The following is a 17302-nucleotide window of genomic DNA, read 5'->3' on the forward strand; positions in this document are numbered from 1 at the left end:
AGACCAGTGTTAATCATCAATATTATAAAAGACCAGTGTTAATCATCAATATTATAATAGACCAGTGTTAATCATCAATATTATAAAAGACCAGTGTTAATCATCAATATTATAATAGACCAGTGTTAATCATCAATATTATAATAGACCAGTGTTAATCATCAATATTATAATAGACTAGTGTTAATCATTAATATTATAATAGACTAGTGTTAATCATTAATATTATAATAGACCAGTGTTAATCATCAATATTATAATAGACCAGTGTTAATCATCAATATTATAATATACTAGTGTTAATCATCAATATTATAATAGACCAGTGTTAATCAATAATATTATAATAGACCAGTGTTAATCATCAATATTATAATAGACCAGTGTTAATCATCAATATTATAAAAGACCAGTGTTAATCATCAATATTATAATAGACTAGTGTTAATCATCAATATTATAAAAGACCAGTGTTAATCATCAATATTATAATAGACCAGTGTTAATCATAATATTATAATAGACTAGTGTTAATCATTAATATTATAAAAGACCAGTGTTAATCATCAATATTATAAAAGACCAGTGTTAATCATCAATATTATAATAGACCAGTGTTAATCATCAATATTATAAAAGACCAGTGTTAATCATCAATATTATAATAGACCAGTGTTAATCATCAATATTATAAAAGACCAGTGTTAATCATCAATATTATAATAGACCAGAGTTAATCATCAATATTATAATAGACCAGTGTTAATCATCAATATTATAATAGACTAGTGTTAATCATTAATATTATAATAGACTAGTGTTAATCATTAATATTATAATAGACCAGTGTTAATCAGTAATATTATAATAGACCAGTGTTAATCATCAATATTATAATAGACTAGTGTTAATCAATAATATTATAATAGACCAGTGTTAATCATTAATATTATAATAGACCAGTGTTAATCATCAATATTATAATAGACTAGTGTTAATCAATAATATTATAATAGACCAGTGTTAATCATTAATATTATAATAGACTAGTGTTAATCATTAATATTATAATAGACCAGTGTTAATCATTAATATTATAATAGACTAGTGTTAATCATCAATATTATAAAAGACTAGTGTTAATCATTAATATTATAATAGACCAGTGTTAATCATTAATATTATAATACACTAGTGTTAATCATCAATATTATAAAAGACCAGTGTTTATCATCAATATTATAATAGACTAGTGTTAATCATCAATATTATAATCATTAATATTATAATAGACTAGTGTTAATCATTAATATTATAATAGACCAGTGTTAATCATTAATATTATAATAGACCAGTGTTAATCATTAATATTATAATAGACCAGTGTTAATCAATAATATTATAATAGACTAGTGTTAATCATCAATATTATAAAAAACTAGTGTTAATCATTAATATTATAATAGACCAGTGTTAATCATAATATTATAATAGACTAGTGTTAATCATAATATTATAATAGACCAGTGTTAATCATTAATATTATAATAGACTAGTGTTAATCATAATATTATAAAAGACTAGTGTTAATCATTAATATTATAATAGACCAGTGTTAATCATCAATATTATAATAGACTAGTGTTAATCAATAATATTATAATAGACTAGTGTTAATCATCAATATTATAATAGACTAGTGTTAATCAATAATATTATAATAGACTCGTGTTAATCATCAATATTATAAAAGACTAGTGTTAATCATAATATTATAAAAGACTAGTGTTAATCATTAATATTATAATAGACCAGTGTTAATCATTAATATTATAAAAGACTAGTGTTAATCATCAATATTATAAAAGACCAGTGTTTATCATCAATATTATAATAGACTAGTGGTAATCATCAATATTATAATCATTAATATTATAATAGACTAGTGTTAATCATTAATATTATAATAGACCAGTGTTAATCATTAATATTATAATAGACCAGTGTTAATCATTAATATTATAATAGACTAGTGTTAATCATCAATATTATAATAGACTAGTTTTAATCAATAATATTATAAAAGACTAGTGTTAATCATTAATATTATAATAGACTAGTGTTAATCATCAATATTATAAAAGACTAGTGTTAATCATCAATATTATAATAGACCAGTGTTAATCATCAATATTATAATAGACTAGTGTTAATCATCAATATTATAATCATTAATATTATAATAGACTAGTGTTAATCATTAATATTATAATAGACCAGTGTTAATCATTAATATTATAATAGACCAGTGTTAATCATTAATATTATAATAGACCAGTGTTAATCATCAATATTATAATAGACCAGTGTTAATCAGTAATATTATAATAGACTAGTGTTAATCATCAATATTATAAAAAACTAGTGTTAATCATTAATATTATAATAGACCAGTGTTAATCATAATATTATAATAGACTAGTGTTAATCATAATATTATAATAGACCAGTGTTAATCATTAATATTATAATAGACTAGTGTTAATCATTAATATTATAATAGACTAGTGTTAATCATTATTATAATAGACCAGTGTTAATCATAATATTATAATAGACTAGTGTTAATCATTAATATTATAAAAGACCAGTGTTAATCATCAATATTATAATAGACCAGTGTTATTCATAATATTATAAAAGACCAGTGTTAATCATTAATATTATAATAGACTAGTGTTAATCATTAATATTATGATAGACTAGTGTTAATCATTAATATTATAATAGACCAGTGTTAATCATTAATATTATAATAGACCCGTGTTAATCATCAATATTATAATAGACTAGTGTTAATCAATAATATTATAATAGACTAGTGTTAATCATCAATATTATAAAAGACTAGTGTTAATCGTTAATATTATAATAGACAAGTGTTAATCATTAATATTATAATAGACCATCGTTAATCATTAATATTATAATAGACCAGTGTTAATCATCAATATTATAATAGACCAGTGTTAATCATTAATATTATAATAGACCAGTGTTAATCATCAATATTATAAAAGACCAGTGTTAACCATCAATATTATAATAGACCAGTGTTAATCATTAATTATATAATAGACCAGTGTTAATCATTAATGTTATTATAGACCAGTGTTAATCATTAATATTATAAAAGACCAGTGTTAATCATTAATATTATAATAGACTAGTGTTAATCATTAATATTATAATAGACCAGTGTTAATCATTAATATTATAATAGACTAGTGTTAATCATTAATATTATAATAGACCAGTGTTAATCATTAATATTATAATAGACTAGTGTTAATCATTAATATTATAATAGACCAGTGTTAATCATTAATATTATAATAGACCAGTGTTAATCATTAATGTTATAATAGACCAGTGTTAATCATTAATATTATAATTGACCAGTCTTAATGTTTAATATCTTAATAGAACTTTTAATTATTATGATGATGAAGACTCTCTACCATGAGACTTTGTAAATGTGCTTCTTGTCTCAGCCTGGTACCATCCTCCTACAGCTTAGTTTCGACAGTAACCAGTGAAGAGAAAGTACTGCTTTTAGATTTTCATCAAGTTCTCTCTCTCTTGATGATGAGTTAAATAAAAAGAGAAAATGAAATAAAAACACACATACACAGAAAATGTAAGTTAAAATAATAAAATTCATTAGTTGTTGAAATAAAAAAAACAAAAGTATTTTAAAAACAAATTTCACAAACACTTAAAAGTAGATGTAGATGAAATCAAAGAACAAATTTCAAGTATGAAAAACATGAAGAAAAAGAGAATGAAATAAAGACACAAAAGAAATTTGGAAGTTAACATAAAAAAAAAATTCTGTTGAAATCAGGAAACTGAAAATGAAGTATATTCTAAACAAATTTTAAAAAGACATGAAAAAGTAGAAGTAAATACAATTAATACCATAATTGAGATATGTTTTTTTTGTGTAAAAATCAAAAGAAATCGGAAATATTTTAAATGTTTTAATTAAATAAAAATGTAATGAAATATCTAAATATATATCATTAGCAGAAGATCATATGAGAAATGTTTCTGTTCTCATGCTTTCATGGCAGATTTCCACTGTTTTCCTGAGGTTAATTATTTATTGGTAACTGATTTTGATTTCAGGACCACATTGAATGAGGTGGAGGGCCGTCCGTGGCCCCCCGGCCCCCAGTTGTCCAACCCTGCTTTAGAGTCAGGTTGAGTTTGTGTGTGTAGTTGTAGCTAGAAGTCCTCAGCATTACAGTGGTAAAGATATTGTGTGTGTGGATTATTGAACTTGATGTGAAAATGTAAAGCTGAGAAGAGAACGGGGCTGAGCTTTGACTTCTGAGGGACTCCACAACTTACTGTAGATCTGCTGGAGGAGAGCTGAAGTAGACCCCTTTGTCTGTTCTCAACTGTTTCCTTGTCTTTGCTCAGACCCTGATGATGAAGTCCGGTTGGTGGGAGGATCCAGCATCTGCTCTGGTAGACTAGAGATCAAACACCATGGAGAGTGGAGACCAGGGGATCCTCGGTACGACTCCTGGACTTTTAAGTTCATAGCTGTGATTTGTCGAAGACTGGACTGTGGCTCTGCTGTTTCATCTAGACGGATAGAAAAATCCTCTCTCAGACCTGTGTGGGAGATCGACCCTGACTGTGTAGAGTCTAGATCTACATTAAAGGAATGTGTGACAACAGGGGATCGGTCCAGCTATGATGGTCTAGAAATGACCTGCTCAGGTATCAGTATTAACTCATTAGTGTCCAAATGTTTCTGAATGTTTGTCCTTCACATCACTATGTTTACAGAGTCTCATATGAACATGTCCTGCTGATTTTCTCTTGTCCATAAATCCACATTTGAATGAGTGCTAACTATTGTTGCCTTTAGACCTTGTTTCTACCTCTGTAATGGTAAACTGTGAGTTAGAGTTCAAACACAGAAACATGATTCAAAGAGCTGTGCTCATTCACAAACACTTTGAGAACAGCAAATGTGAGAAAAAGACATTTGATCATCAAACAGGTGGTCTGGAGTCCATCATTGTGGAGCTCTAACAGATTTTTAGGAATGAAACACATTCAAAATGTTTTGAATGGATTTGAAAGAAAGCTTGAAATGTAGGCAGTTGTACTCACTAGTTCATCAGGATAACTTCCTCCTCCATCTGCTCTGTTGTGAATCTTGTTGAGTGAAGACCAGGATCCTTGTCTCAGCCTGGTACCATCCTCCTACAGCTGAGCTTGGACAGGAACCAGTGAAGAGAAAGGACTGATTTTAGATTGGCATCAACTTCTCTCTCTCTCTCCTAAATCTCCACAGACTCTGTCAGACTGGTGGACGGGACTGGTCTGTGTTCAGGCAGACTGGAGGTGAGGTCTGACCAGCGCTGGTCCCCAGTGTGTGAGGAGGACTTGGACCTGCAGGGTGCTCAGGTGGTCTGCAGGGAGCTGGGCTGTGGGGCTCCTTCAGTCTTCAAGGGGGGAATGTTTGGAGGAGTGGAGGCTCCGTTCTGGACCAGAGACTTCCAGTGTGAAGGTAACGAGTCTGCTCTCCTGGACTGTCCAGACTCAGGGTCGACTGGAAACACCTGTCCAGCTGCTACAGCTGTTGGGATCACCTGCTCAGGTAGAGCTGGAGCTTTGATTGACTTCCCTTTGTTGTCCCAATGAAAGTATCAGTGAGTGAAATGAATGATTGAAAGCACATTTGAAAGTGTAGCGGCTGACTGAGACACACACAGATGAAAGCATGATTGAACAGGAAGATGACAGAAACAGGAAGAGAGAGAGGAGCACAGGTAGACACTGATAGAGACGGACCAATTATTCTGAGCTGAGACTTAAAGAGACAACAGACCAGGAAGACCAGACCAGTTGTTGGCTTAAAGTTGAACTAACTTTCCAAATGTGGGTCAGTCAGATCCACTTTAGAGCTTCTGAAACCTAGAGCAGGGTCTACATCAGGAAGGATGTGTAAAAACTCTTCCTCATTGTGAGAACGTGGACTGATGGTTCCATTTATTAGGGCTCTGTTTGGTGTCATCAAGCTAAAAACAGCTTCAGTGCTGCTTGGATTGAAGTGGAGGAAGTTTAATGGCGTCCAGCTTTAGATTGTTTAGAGCAGGGATGGACAACTTTGGTCACCAAGAGGGCCGCATTCATTTTAAAGTCAATGACAAAGAGCCAGATTGTTCCAGATTGTTGGATTGATCATCAATCTAAGCCCTGTGATTCCTAAACATTCACCAACAGGAAGAAGATGTAGCTTTCCTCAGGATTTATTAGACCAACATTCATGTTTTTAAACTCAAGTGCAAATAGAAATAGTTTTTCCATGAGATATACACAGAACTAAATCAATTTACAGCTGCTTTTTCACTCAACATGATCCTCACTTGGTATTTTACTCACACAGTTTCTACAAGAGCATTTAGTGATGAATAGAAAAGCTTTACAGCAACAACTGCAGCCAACAGAATCTATGAAAAAGACAAAGGAAGAAATATTGACATCAATGAAATAAATGAAAACATAAAGAAATAAAACAAGAAAAATAAACAATTTTGATACAATTAAAATTAGAAATTCAAAAAATATTAAAATGAAACATATTAAAATGTGAGGAATTTCAAATGTTTAATGAAATAACAACTAAGAATTAATCAAATAAAAACATTAAATTAATAACAATTGAATAAGGAATTCAATGAAGAGCAGAAACAAATGACACATAAAAATGAAGTAAAATCACATTTAGACAATGAAATAAAAATACAAGAAATTAATGTTTTAATGACTAAATTTCTAATTATAATGAAATCAAACTAACATAGATTACAATGAACATACTTTAAAAAATAAATAAAAATGAATTTAAAAGTATAAAAAGATGAATAAAAAAGAGAAAATGAAATAAATACACAAAGAAAAAAATCTGAAGTTAAAATAATAAAATTCATATTTTGTTGAAATAAAAACAACTGAAAATAAATATTTTAAAAACAAATTTCAAAAACATTTAAAAGTAGATGTAGATGAAATTAAAGAACAAATTTCAAGTATGAAAAACATGAATAAAGAGAAAAAGAAAATGAAATAAAGACACAAAACAAATTTGGAAGTTAACATAAAAAACAATAATAATAATAATTTCTGTTGAATCAGAAAACTGAATATGAAGTATACTCTAAACAAATGTTAAAAAGACATGAAAAAGTATAAGTAAATACAATCAATACCAAAAATGTGATGTGTTTTTTTCTGTCAAAAATGAAAGAAATTTGAAAACATAATTTATTTTAATTAAATAAAAATGTAACAAAATATCTAAACACACACACACGGACAAAATAGTTGGTACCCCTCTGTTAATGAAAGAAAAATCCACAATGGTCACAGAAATAACTTGAATCTGACAAAAGTGATAATAAATAACACTTCAATGAAATTTAACCACTGAAAATCAGACATTGCTTTTGAACTGTGGTTCAACAGAATTATTTAAAAAAAACAAACTCATGAAACAGGCCTGGACAAAAATGATGGTACCCCTAGAAAAGATGTAAAATAATGTGACCACAGGGACATGTTCAACCAAGGTGTGTCCTCTAATTAGCATCACAGGTGTCTACTAACTTGTAATCAGTCAGTCGGCCTATTTAAAGGGTGACAAGTAGTCACTGTGCTGTTTGGTGACATGGTGTGTACCACACTAAACATGGACCAGAGGAAGCCAAGGAGAGAGTTGTCTCAGGAGATTAGAAAGAAAATGATAGACAAGCATGTTAAAGGTAAAGGCTATAAGACCATCTCCAAGCAGCCTGATGTTCCTGTGACTACAGTTGACCATATTATTCAGAAATGTAAGATCCACGGGACTGTAGCCAACCTCCCTGGACGTGGCCGCAGGAGGAAAATTGATGACAAATCGAAGAGACGGATAATACGAATGGTAACAAAAGAGCCCAGAACAACCTCCAAAGACATTAAAGGTCAACTCAAAGGTCAAGGTACATCAGTGTCAGATCGCACCATCCGTCCTTGTTTGAGCCAAAGTGGACTTCATGGGAGATGACCAAGGAGGACACCACTGTTGAAAACAATTCATAAAAAAGCCAGACTGGAATTTGCCAAACTGCATGTTGACACGCCACAAAGCTTCTGGGAGAATGTCCTATGGACAGACCAGACAAAACTGGAACTTTATGGACAGGGAAACATCAGCTCTATGTTCACAGACGCAGAAATGAAGCATACCAAGAAAAAAAGACTGTCCCTACTGTGAAACATGGAGGAGGCTCTGTTATGTTCGGGGGCTGCTTTGCTGCATCTGGCACAGGGTGTCTTGAATCTGTGCAGGGTACAATGAAATCTCAAGACTATCAAGGTATTCTAGCGAGAAATGTGCTGCCCAGTGTCAGAAAGCTTGGTCTCAGTCGCAGGTCATGGGTCTTGCAACAGGATAATGACCCAAAACACACAGCTAAAAACAGCCAAGAATGGCTAAGAGCAAAACACTGGACTATTCTGAAGTGGCCTTCTATGAGCCCTGATCTAAATCCTACTGAACATCTGTGGAAGGAGCTGAAACATGGCGTCTGGAGAAGGCACCCTTCAAACCTGAGACAACTGGAGCAGTTTGCTCATGAGGAGTGGGCCAAAATACCTGCTGAGAGGAGCAGAAGTCTCACTGAGAGTTACAGAAATGGTTTGATTGCAGTGATTGCCTCAAAAGGTTGTGCAACAAAATATTAAGTTAAGGGTACCATCATTTTTGTCCAGGCCTGTTTCATGAGTTTGTTTTTTAAAATAATTCTGTTGAACCACAGTTCAAAAGCAATGTCTGATTTTCATTAATTTTCATTGAATTTTTATTTATTATCACTTTTGTCAGATTCAAGTTATTTCTGTGACCATTGTGGGTTTTTCTTTCATTAACAGAGGGGTACCAACTATTTTGTCCACGTGTGTACCAGTAGCAGAAGATCATATGAGAAATGTTTCTGTTCTCATGCTTTCATGGCAGATTTCCACTGTTTTCCTGAGGTTAATCATTTATTGAATGAGGTGGAGGGCCATCCGTGGTCCCCCTGCCCCCAGTTGTCCAACCCTGCTTTAGAGTCAGGTTGAGTTTGTGTGTGTAGTTGTAGCTAGAAGTCCTCAGCATTACAGTGGTAAAGATATTGTGTGTGTGGATTATTGAACTTGATGTGAAAATGTAAAGCTGAGAAGAGAACGGGGCTGAGCTTTGACTTCTGAGGGACTCCACAACTTACTGTAGATCTGCTGGAGGAGAGCTGAAGTAGACCCCCTTTGTCTGTTCTCAACTGTTTCCTTGTCTTTGCTCAGACCCTGATGATGAAGTCCGGTTGGTGGGAGGATCCAGCACCTGCTCTGGTAGACTAGAGATCAAACACCATGGAGAGTGGAGACCAGGGGATCCTCTGTACCCTTCCTGGACTCTAAAGGATTCAGCTGTGATTTGTAGAAGACTGGACTGTGGCTCTGCTGTTTCATCTAGTTGGATAGAGGAATCCTCTGACAGACACGTGTGGGGGATCGACCCTGACTGTGTAGAGTCTAAATCTACATTAAAGGAATGTGTGAGAGCAGGGAGTAGTTCCAGCTCTTCTGTTCTAGAAATGACCTGCTCAGGTATCAGTATTAACTCATTAGTGTCCAAATGTTTCTGAATGTTTGTCCTTCACATCACTATGTTTACAGAGTCTCATATGAACATGTCCTGCTGATTTTCTCTTGTCCATAAATCCACATTTGAATGAGTGCTAACTATTGTTGCCTTTAGACCTTGTTTCTACCTCTGTAATGGTAAACTGTGAGTTAGAGTTCAAACACAGAAACATGATTCAAAGAGCTGTGCTCATTCACAAACACTTTGAGAACAGCAAATGTGAGAAAAAGACATTTGATCATCAAACAGGTGGTCTGGAGTCCATCATTGTGGAGCTCTAACAGATTTTTGAGGAAATGAAACACATTCAAAAATGTTTTGAATGGATTTGAAATAAAACTTGAAATGTAGGCAGTTGTACTCACTAGTTCATCAGGATAACTTCCTCCTCCATCTGCTCTGTTGTGAATCTTGTTGAGTGAAGACCAGGATCCTTGTCTCAGCCTGGTACCATCCTCCTACAGCCGAGCTTGGACAGGAACCAGTGAAGAGAAAGGACTGCTTTTAGATTGGCATCAACTTCTCTCTCTCCTAAATCTCCACAGACTCTGTCAGACTGGTGGACGGGACTGGTCTGTGTTCAGGCAGACTGGAGGTGAGGTCTGACCAGCGCTGGTCCCCAGTGTGTGAGGAGGACTTGGACCTGCAGGGTGCTCAGGTGGTCTGCAGGGAGCTGGACTGTGGGGCTCCTTCAGTCTTCAAGGGGGGAATGTTTGGAGGAGTGGAGGCTCCGTTCTGGACTAAGAAGTTCCAGTGTGAAGGCCACGAGTCTGCTCTCCTGGACTGTCCAGACTCAGGGTTGACTGGAAACACCTGTCCAGCTGCTACAGCTGTTGGCCTCACCTGCTCAGGTAGAGCTGGAGCTTTGATTGACTTCCCTTTGTTGTCCCACTGAAAGTATGAATGAGTGAAATGAATGATTGAAAGCACATTTGAAAGTGGAGCAGCTGACTGAGACACACACAGATGAAAGCATGATTGAACAGGAATATGAAAGAAACAGGAAGAGAGAGGAGGAGCACAGGTAGACTCTGATATAGACGGACCAATTATTCTGAGCTGAGACTGAAAGAGACTACAGACCAGGAAGACCAGACCGGTTGTTGGCTTCAAGTTGGACTCACTCTCCAAATGTGGGTCAGTCAGATCCACTTTAGAGCTTCTGAAACCTAGAGCAGGGTCTACATCAGGAAGGATGTGTAAAAACTCTTCCTCATTGTGAGAACGTGGACTGATGGTTCCATTTATTAGGGCTCTGTTTGGTGTCATCAAGCTAAAAACAGATTCAGTGCTGCTTGGATTGAAGTGGAGGAAGTTTAATGGCGTCCAGCTTTAGATTGTTTAGAGCAGGGATGAACAACTTTGGTCACCAAGAGGGCCGCATTCATTTTAAAGTCAATGACAAAGAGCCAGATTGTTCCAGATTGTTGGATTGATCATCAATCTAAGCCCTGTGATTCCTAAACATTCACCAACAGGAAGAAGATGTAGCTTTCCTCAGGATTTATTAGACCAGCATTCATGTTTTTAAACTCAAGTGCAAATAGAAATAGTTTTTCCATGAGATATACACAGAACTAAATCAATTTACAGCTGCTTTTTCACTCAACATGATCCTCACTTGGTATTTTACTCACACAGTTTCTACAAGAGCATTTGGTGATGAATAGAAAAGCTTTACAGCAACAACTGCAGCCAACAGAATCTATGAAAAAGACAAAGGAAGAAATATTGACATCAATGAAATACTTGAAAACATAAAGAAATAAAACAAGAAAAATAAACAATTTTGATAAAATTAAAATTAGAAATTCAAAAAATATTAAAATGAAACATATTAAAATGTGAGGAATTTCAAATGTTTAATGAAATAACAACTAAGAATTAATTAAATAAAAACATTAAATGAATAACAACTGAATAAGGAATTCAATGAAGAGCAGAAACAAATGACACATAAAAATGAAGTAAAATCACATTTAGACAATGAAATAAAAATACAAGAAATTAATGTTTTAATGACTAAATTTCCAATTATAGTGATATCAAACTAACATAGATTACAATGAAAATACTTTAAAAAATAAATGAAAATGAATTATAAAGTATAAAAAGATGAATAAAAAAGAGAAAATGAAATAAATACACAAATAAAAAAATCTGAAGTTAATAATAAAATTCATATTTTGTTTAAATAAAAACAACTGAAAATAAAATATTTTAAAAACAAATTTCAAAAACACTTTAAAGTAGATGTAGATGAAATTAAAGAACAAATTTCAAGTATGAAAAACATGAATAAAGAGAAAAAGAGAATGAAATAAAGACACAAAAGAAATTTGGAAGTTAACATAAAAAAAAAATTCTGTTGAAATCAGGAAACTGAAAATGAAGTATATTCTAAACAAACTTTAAAAAGACATGAAAAAGTAGAAGTAAATACAATTAATACCAAAATTGAGATATGTTTTTTTTGTGTGTAAAAATCAAAAGAAATTGGAAATATTTGAAATTTTTTAATTAAATAAAAATGTAATAAAATATCTAAATATATATCAGTAGCAGAAGATCATATGAGAAATGTTTCTGTTCTCATGCTTTCATGGCAGATTTCCACTGTTTTCCTGAGGTTAATCATTTATTGGTAACTGATTTTGATTTCAGGACCACATTGAATGAGGTGGAGGGCCGTCCGTGGTCCCCCTGCCCCCAGTTGTCCAACCCTGCTTTAGAGTCAGGTTGAGTTTGTGTGTGTAGTTGTAGCTAGAAGTCCTCAGCATTACAGTGGTAAAGATATTGTGTGTGTGGATTATTGAACTTGATGTGAAAATGTAAAGCTGAGAAGAGAACGGGGCTGAGCTTTGACTTCTGAGGGACTCCACAACTTACTGTAGATCTGCTGGAGGAGAGCTGAAGTAGACCCCCTTTGTCTGTTCTCAACTGTTTCCTTGTCTTTGGTCAGGCCCTGATGATGAAGTCCGGTTGGTGGGAGGATCCAGCACCTGCTCTGGTAGACTAGAGATCAAACACCATGGACAGTGGAGACCAGCATTTGTTTTGTACTCTGCCTGGACTCTAACGGTCACAGCTGTGATTTGTAGAAGACTGGACTGTGGCTCTGCTGTTTCATCTAGAGAGATAAAGAAATTCTCTAGCAGACCTGTGTGGGTGATCATCCCTAGTTGTGTAGAGTCTAAATCTACATTAAAGGAATGTGTGGCAACAGAGGATCAGTCCAGCTTTTACTGTCTGGAAATGACCTGCTCAGGTATCAGTATGAACACGTTAGTGCCCAGATGTTTCTGAATGTTTGTCCTTCACATCACTATGTTAACAGAGTCTCATATGAACATGTCTTGCTGATTTTCTCTTGTCCATAAATCCACATTTGAATGAGTGCTAACTATTGTTGCCTTTAGACCTTGTTTCTACCTCTGTAATGGTAAACTGTGAGTTAGAGTTCAAACACAGAAACATGATTCAAAGAGCTGTGCTCATTCACAAACACTTTGAGAACAGCAAATGTGAGAAAAAGACATTTGATCATCAAACAGGTGGTCTGGAGTCCATCATTGTGGAGCTCTAACAGATTTTTGAGGAAATGAAACACATTCAAAAATGTTTTGAATGGATTTGAAATAAAGCTTGAAATGTAGGCAGTTGTACTCACTAGTTCATCAGGATAACTTCCTCCTCCATCTGCTCTGTTGTGAATCTTGTTGAGTGAAGACCAGGATCCTTGTCTCAGCCTGGTACCATCCTCCTACAGCTGAGCTTGGACAGGAACCAGTGAAGAGAAAGGACTGCTTTTAGATTGGCATCAACTTCTCTCTCTCTCCTAAATCTCCACAGACTCTGTCAGACTGGTGGACGGGACTGGTCTGTGTTCAGGCAGACTGGAGGTGAGGTCTGACCAGCGCTGGTCCCCAGTGTGTGAGGAGGACTTGGACCTGCAGGGTGCTCAGGTGGTCTGCAGGGAGCTGGACTGTGGGGCTCCTTCAGTCTTCAAGGGGGGAATGTTTGGAGGAGTGGAGGCTCCGTTCTGGACTAAGAAGTTCCAGTGTGAAGGCCACGAGTCTGCTCTCCTGGACTGTCCAGACTCAGGGTTGACTGGAAACACCTGTCCAGCTGCTACAGCTGTTGGCCTCACCTGCTCAGGTAGAGCTGGAGCTTTGATTGACTTCCCTTTGTTGTCCCACTGAAAGTATGAATGAGTGAAATGAATGATTGAAAGCACATTTGAAAGTGGAGCAGCTGACTGAGACACACACAGATGAAAGCATGATTGAACAGGAATATGAAAGAAACAGGAAGAGAGAGGAGGAGCACAGGTAGACTCTGATATAGACGGACCAATTATTCTGAGCTGAGACTGAAAGAGACTACAGACCAGGAAGACCAGACCGGTTGTTGGCTTCAATTTGGATTCACTCTCCAAATGTGGGTCAGTCAGATCCACTTTAGAGCTTCTGAAACCTAGAGCAGGGTCTACATAAGGAAGGATGTGTAAAAACTCTTCCTCATTGTGAGAACGTGGACTGATGGTTCCATTTATTAGGGCTCTGTTTGGTGTCATCAAGCTAAAAACAGCTTCAGTGCTGCTTGGATTGAAGTGGAGGAAGTTTAATGGCGTCCAGCTTTAGATTGTTTAGAGCAGGGATGGACAACTTTGGTCACCAAGAGGGCCGCATTCATTTTAAAGTCAATGACAAAGAGCCAGATTGTTCCAGATTGTTGGATTGATCATCAATCTAAGCCCTGTGATTCCTAAACATTCACCAACAGGAAGAAGATGTAGCTTTCCTCAGGATTTATTAGACCAACATTCATGTTTTTAAACTCAAGTGCAAATAGAAATAGTTTTTCCATGAGATATACACAGAACTAAATCAATTTACAGCTGCTTTTTCACTCAACATGATCCTCACTTGGTATTTTACTCACACAGTTTCTACAAGAGCATTTAGTGATGAATAGAAAAGCTTTACAGCAACAACTGCAGCCAACAGAATCTATGAAAAAGACAAAGGAAGAAATATTGACATCAATGAAATAAATGAAAACATAAAGAAATAAAAAAGAAAAATAAACAATTTTGATACAATTAAAATTAGAAATTAAAAAAATATTAAAATGAAACATTAAAATGTGAGGAATTTCAAATTTTAATGAAATAACAACTAAGAATTAATTAAATAAAAACATTAAATGAATAACAATTGAATAAGGAATTCAATGAAGAGCAGAAACAAATGACACATAAAAAAGAAGTAAAATCACATTTAGACAATGAAATAAAAATACAAGAAATTAATGTTTTAATGACTAAATTTCTAATTATAATGAAATCAAACTAATATAGATTACAATGAACATACTTTAAAAAATAAATGAAAATAAATTTAAAAGTATAAAAAGATGAATAAAAAAGAGAAAATGAAATAAATACACAAATAAAAAAGTCTGAAGTTAATAATAAAATTCATATTTTGTTGAAATAAAAACAACTGAAAATAAAATATTTTAAAAACAAATTTCAAAAACATTTAAAATTGATGTAGATGAAATTAAAAAACAAATTTCAAGTATGAAAAACATGAATAAAGAGAAAAAGAAAATGAAATAAAGACACAAAAGAAATTTGGAAGTTAACATTAAAAAAAAAAATTCTGTTGAAATCAGGAAACTGAAAATGAAGTATATTCTAAACAAATTTTAAAAAGACATGAAAAAGTATAAGTAAATACAATCAATACCAAAATTGTGATATGTTTTTTTTATGTGTAAAAATCAAAAGAAATTTGAAAACATAATTTATTTTAATCAGTAAACAGATAAAGACCAGAAAACCCAACCAGAACCCAGCACTTTAGTCCCACAGTTACAGTCAAACCTAGTGACGAGTCCAACCCGCGGGCACTGGAGGTGGTAGATCCAGGCGGCAGTTGAGTTAATAATCCAAATGAAAAGTTATAATCCACAGAAAGAAGGTACAGCGGTAATCCAACTGGAAAAACAGTTTGTAATCCAACAAAACAGATCAAAGCGGGGCGGCGTGTTCTCGTGCGCGCTCCTGTTCGCTTGTATCAGCGCTACTGAAGATTCGCACAAAGTTTTTATCCACTATCCTAAGGGTCACTACACGAGACTGTCTAGACAGTCCTTACAGTCCGGTTTTCCAATCTAATCCGTAAACAGGCCGGCAAACAACTCTCGTGGGCACCCTGACCAGTCCAAACCATAGTCTCCTCCCCACGCACCTGTGGTAATCAGGGAAATGCATTCGGGCCCACCTCCCATTCACAAAGTGGTGACTACCCACATGCAATACATTTTACATTCATTAATATAGTACATACACCTAATCTGTGGCAATGTTACAGAGTCCCCCTCTCCTGCCGGAGGCTACTAGTTGACTCCATAACATAACTTTAGATTTGCCACATTAATTACAACCTGCTTATTAGGCAGATCGTTCCACTTGACCAAATAATTAACTGGTCCTAGCTTCCTCTCAGTAGGAGCTGGCCTTTCCCATCTAGGAGCTATCTTGGCTGAGAACTTCTCACTAGCCTTGGAGAGTGGATGAGCACGAACCCATACCTTGTCACTAGGCTCAAACTTCACCTCTTCTCTACAGGTGTTGTAGTATTTGGCCTGGTGATCCTGGTGTATCCCCATCCTTTTCTGAACTTATTCTGCTAGTTTCTGCTGTCGTTCAACTGTGTCATAGGAGGCTTTTTGCTCGGTATTGGGCGGTTGGTGAATCAGTCTTTGCAGGGGCCCTTCTCGCAGCCATTGATCCCATGTGTCATGCACAGGACCCACGAAGGAGGCGATCATCGTTTTGATAGTTCTGTTGAACCTCTCGGTGAGATTGGTTTGAGGGTGGTAACTTATGGTGAGTTTTTGCACAACACCCCAAACCTTGCAGGGTTCTGTCAAAATGCCGGCAGTAAATTGCAGACCTCTGTCTGACACAAGGTACTTCAGCACGCCCCAGCAAGGGAAGATTTCCTCTCAGAGTAACCTGACCAACCGTGGGGTCTTACTGTCTTGTAAAGGGAACAATTCTACCCACTTGGAGTAATAGTCCACCACCACCGCCAGGAAGCAGTTTCCCTTTCTACTCTGAGGAAACGGGCCCATCAGGTCATCCCCAACATTTCACCTGGAGCGTTAACTTGTGTGGACTGGAGATAACCTTGGAGTTTTGTGTTTTCTGGTTTGTAGCACTGACAGATCTCACAGGCCTTTGTGTGCTCCCATACATCTTTGCGCACACTGGGCCACCAGGCCACTTCCAACACTCTCAGCAGGGTCTTCAACCTCCCCAGATGCCCCCCCAAGGGATTGTCATGAAAATACTGGAGGAACTCTGGCACCATGGCCCGTGGGACCACTAGCTGATACTTTCCACCATCTTTCAGTGTCACTTGGCGGTATAGTATCCCTTGATGTTGAACAAACGTTGTCAGATTCTGTTTTGTCTGCCCTGTGTCACTGCATTTCAGTTCTTTGACCTCGGGATCTTGTCCCTGTGCCTTGGCGATT

The 17302-nt window shown here is 35.2% G+C and overlaps 2 protein-coding genes across 2 annotated transcripts in view; both read left to right on the forward strand.

Annotated features, from left to right (window-relative positions):
- The first annotated feature begins 9698 nt into the window (after positions 1 to 9698).
- LOC121519839 (scavenger receptor cysteine-rich type 1 protein M130-like) lies at positions 9699 to 10643 on the forward strand. The gene is made up of 2 exons (XM_041802867.1): positions 9699 to 9711; positions 10294 to 10643. The coding sequence occupies exons 1-2, from the start codon at positions 9699 to 9701 to the stop codon at positions 10641 to 10643; spliced, it is 363 nt and encodes a 120-aa protein (XP_041658801.1).
- A 2334-nt stretch (positions 10644 to 12977) lies between these two features.
- Positions 12978 to 17302, forward strand: part of LOC121519840 (scavenger receptor cysteine-rich type 1 protein M130-like) — a 46703-nt gene continuing 42378 nt past the window's right edge. Inside the window, exons 1-2 of the mRNA XM_041802868.1 lie at positions 12978 to 13016; positions 13601 to 13906. Coding sequence (XP_041658802.1) covers positions 13004 to 13016; positions 13601 to 13906 — 319 coding nt within the window. The 5' untranslated portion in view covers positions 12978 to 13003. The remainder of the gene's footprint in view (positions 13017 to 13600; positions 13907 to 17302) is intronic.

The sequence above is a fragment of the Cheilinus undulatus genome, linkage group 13, assembly GCF_018320785.1.
Source record: "Cheilinus undulatus linkage group 13, ASM1832078v1, whole genome shotgun sequence".
NCBI classification, from domain to species: Eukaryota; Metazoa; Chordata; class Actinopteri; order Labriformes; family Labridae; genus Cheilinus; species Cheilinus undulatus.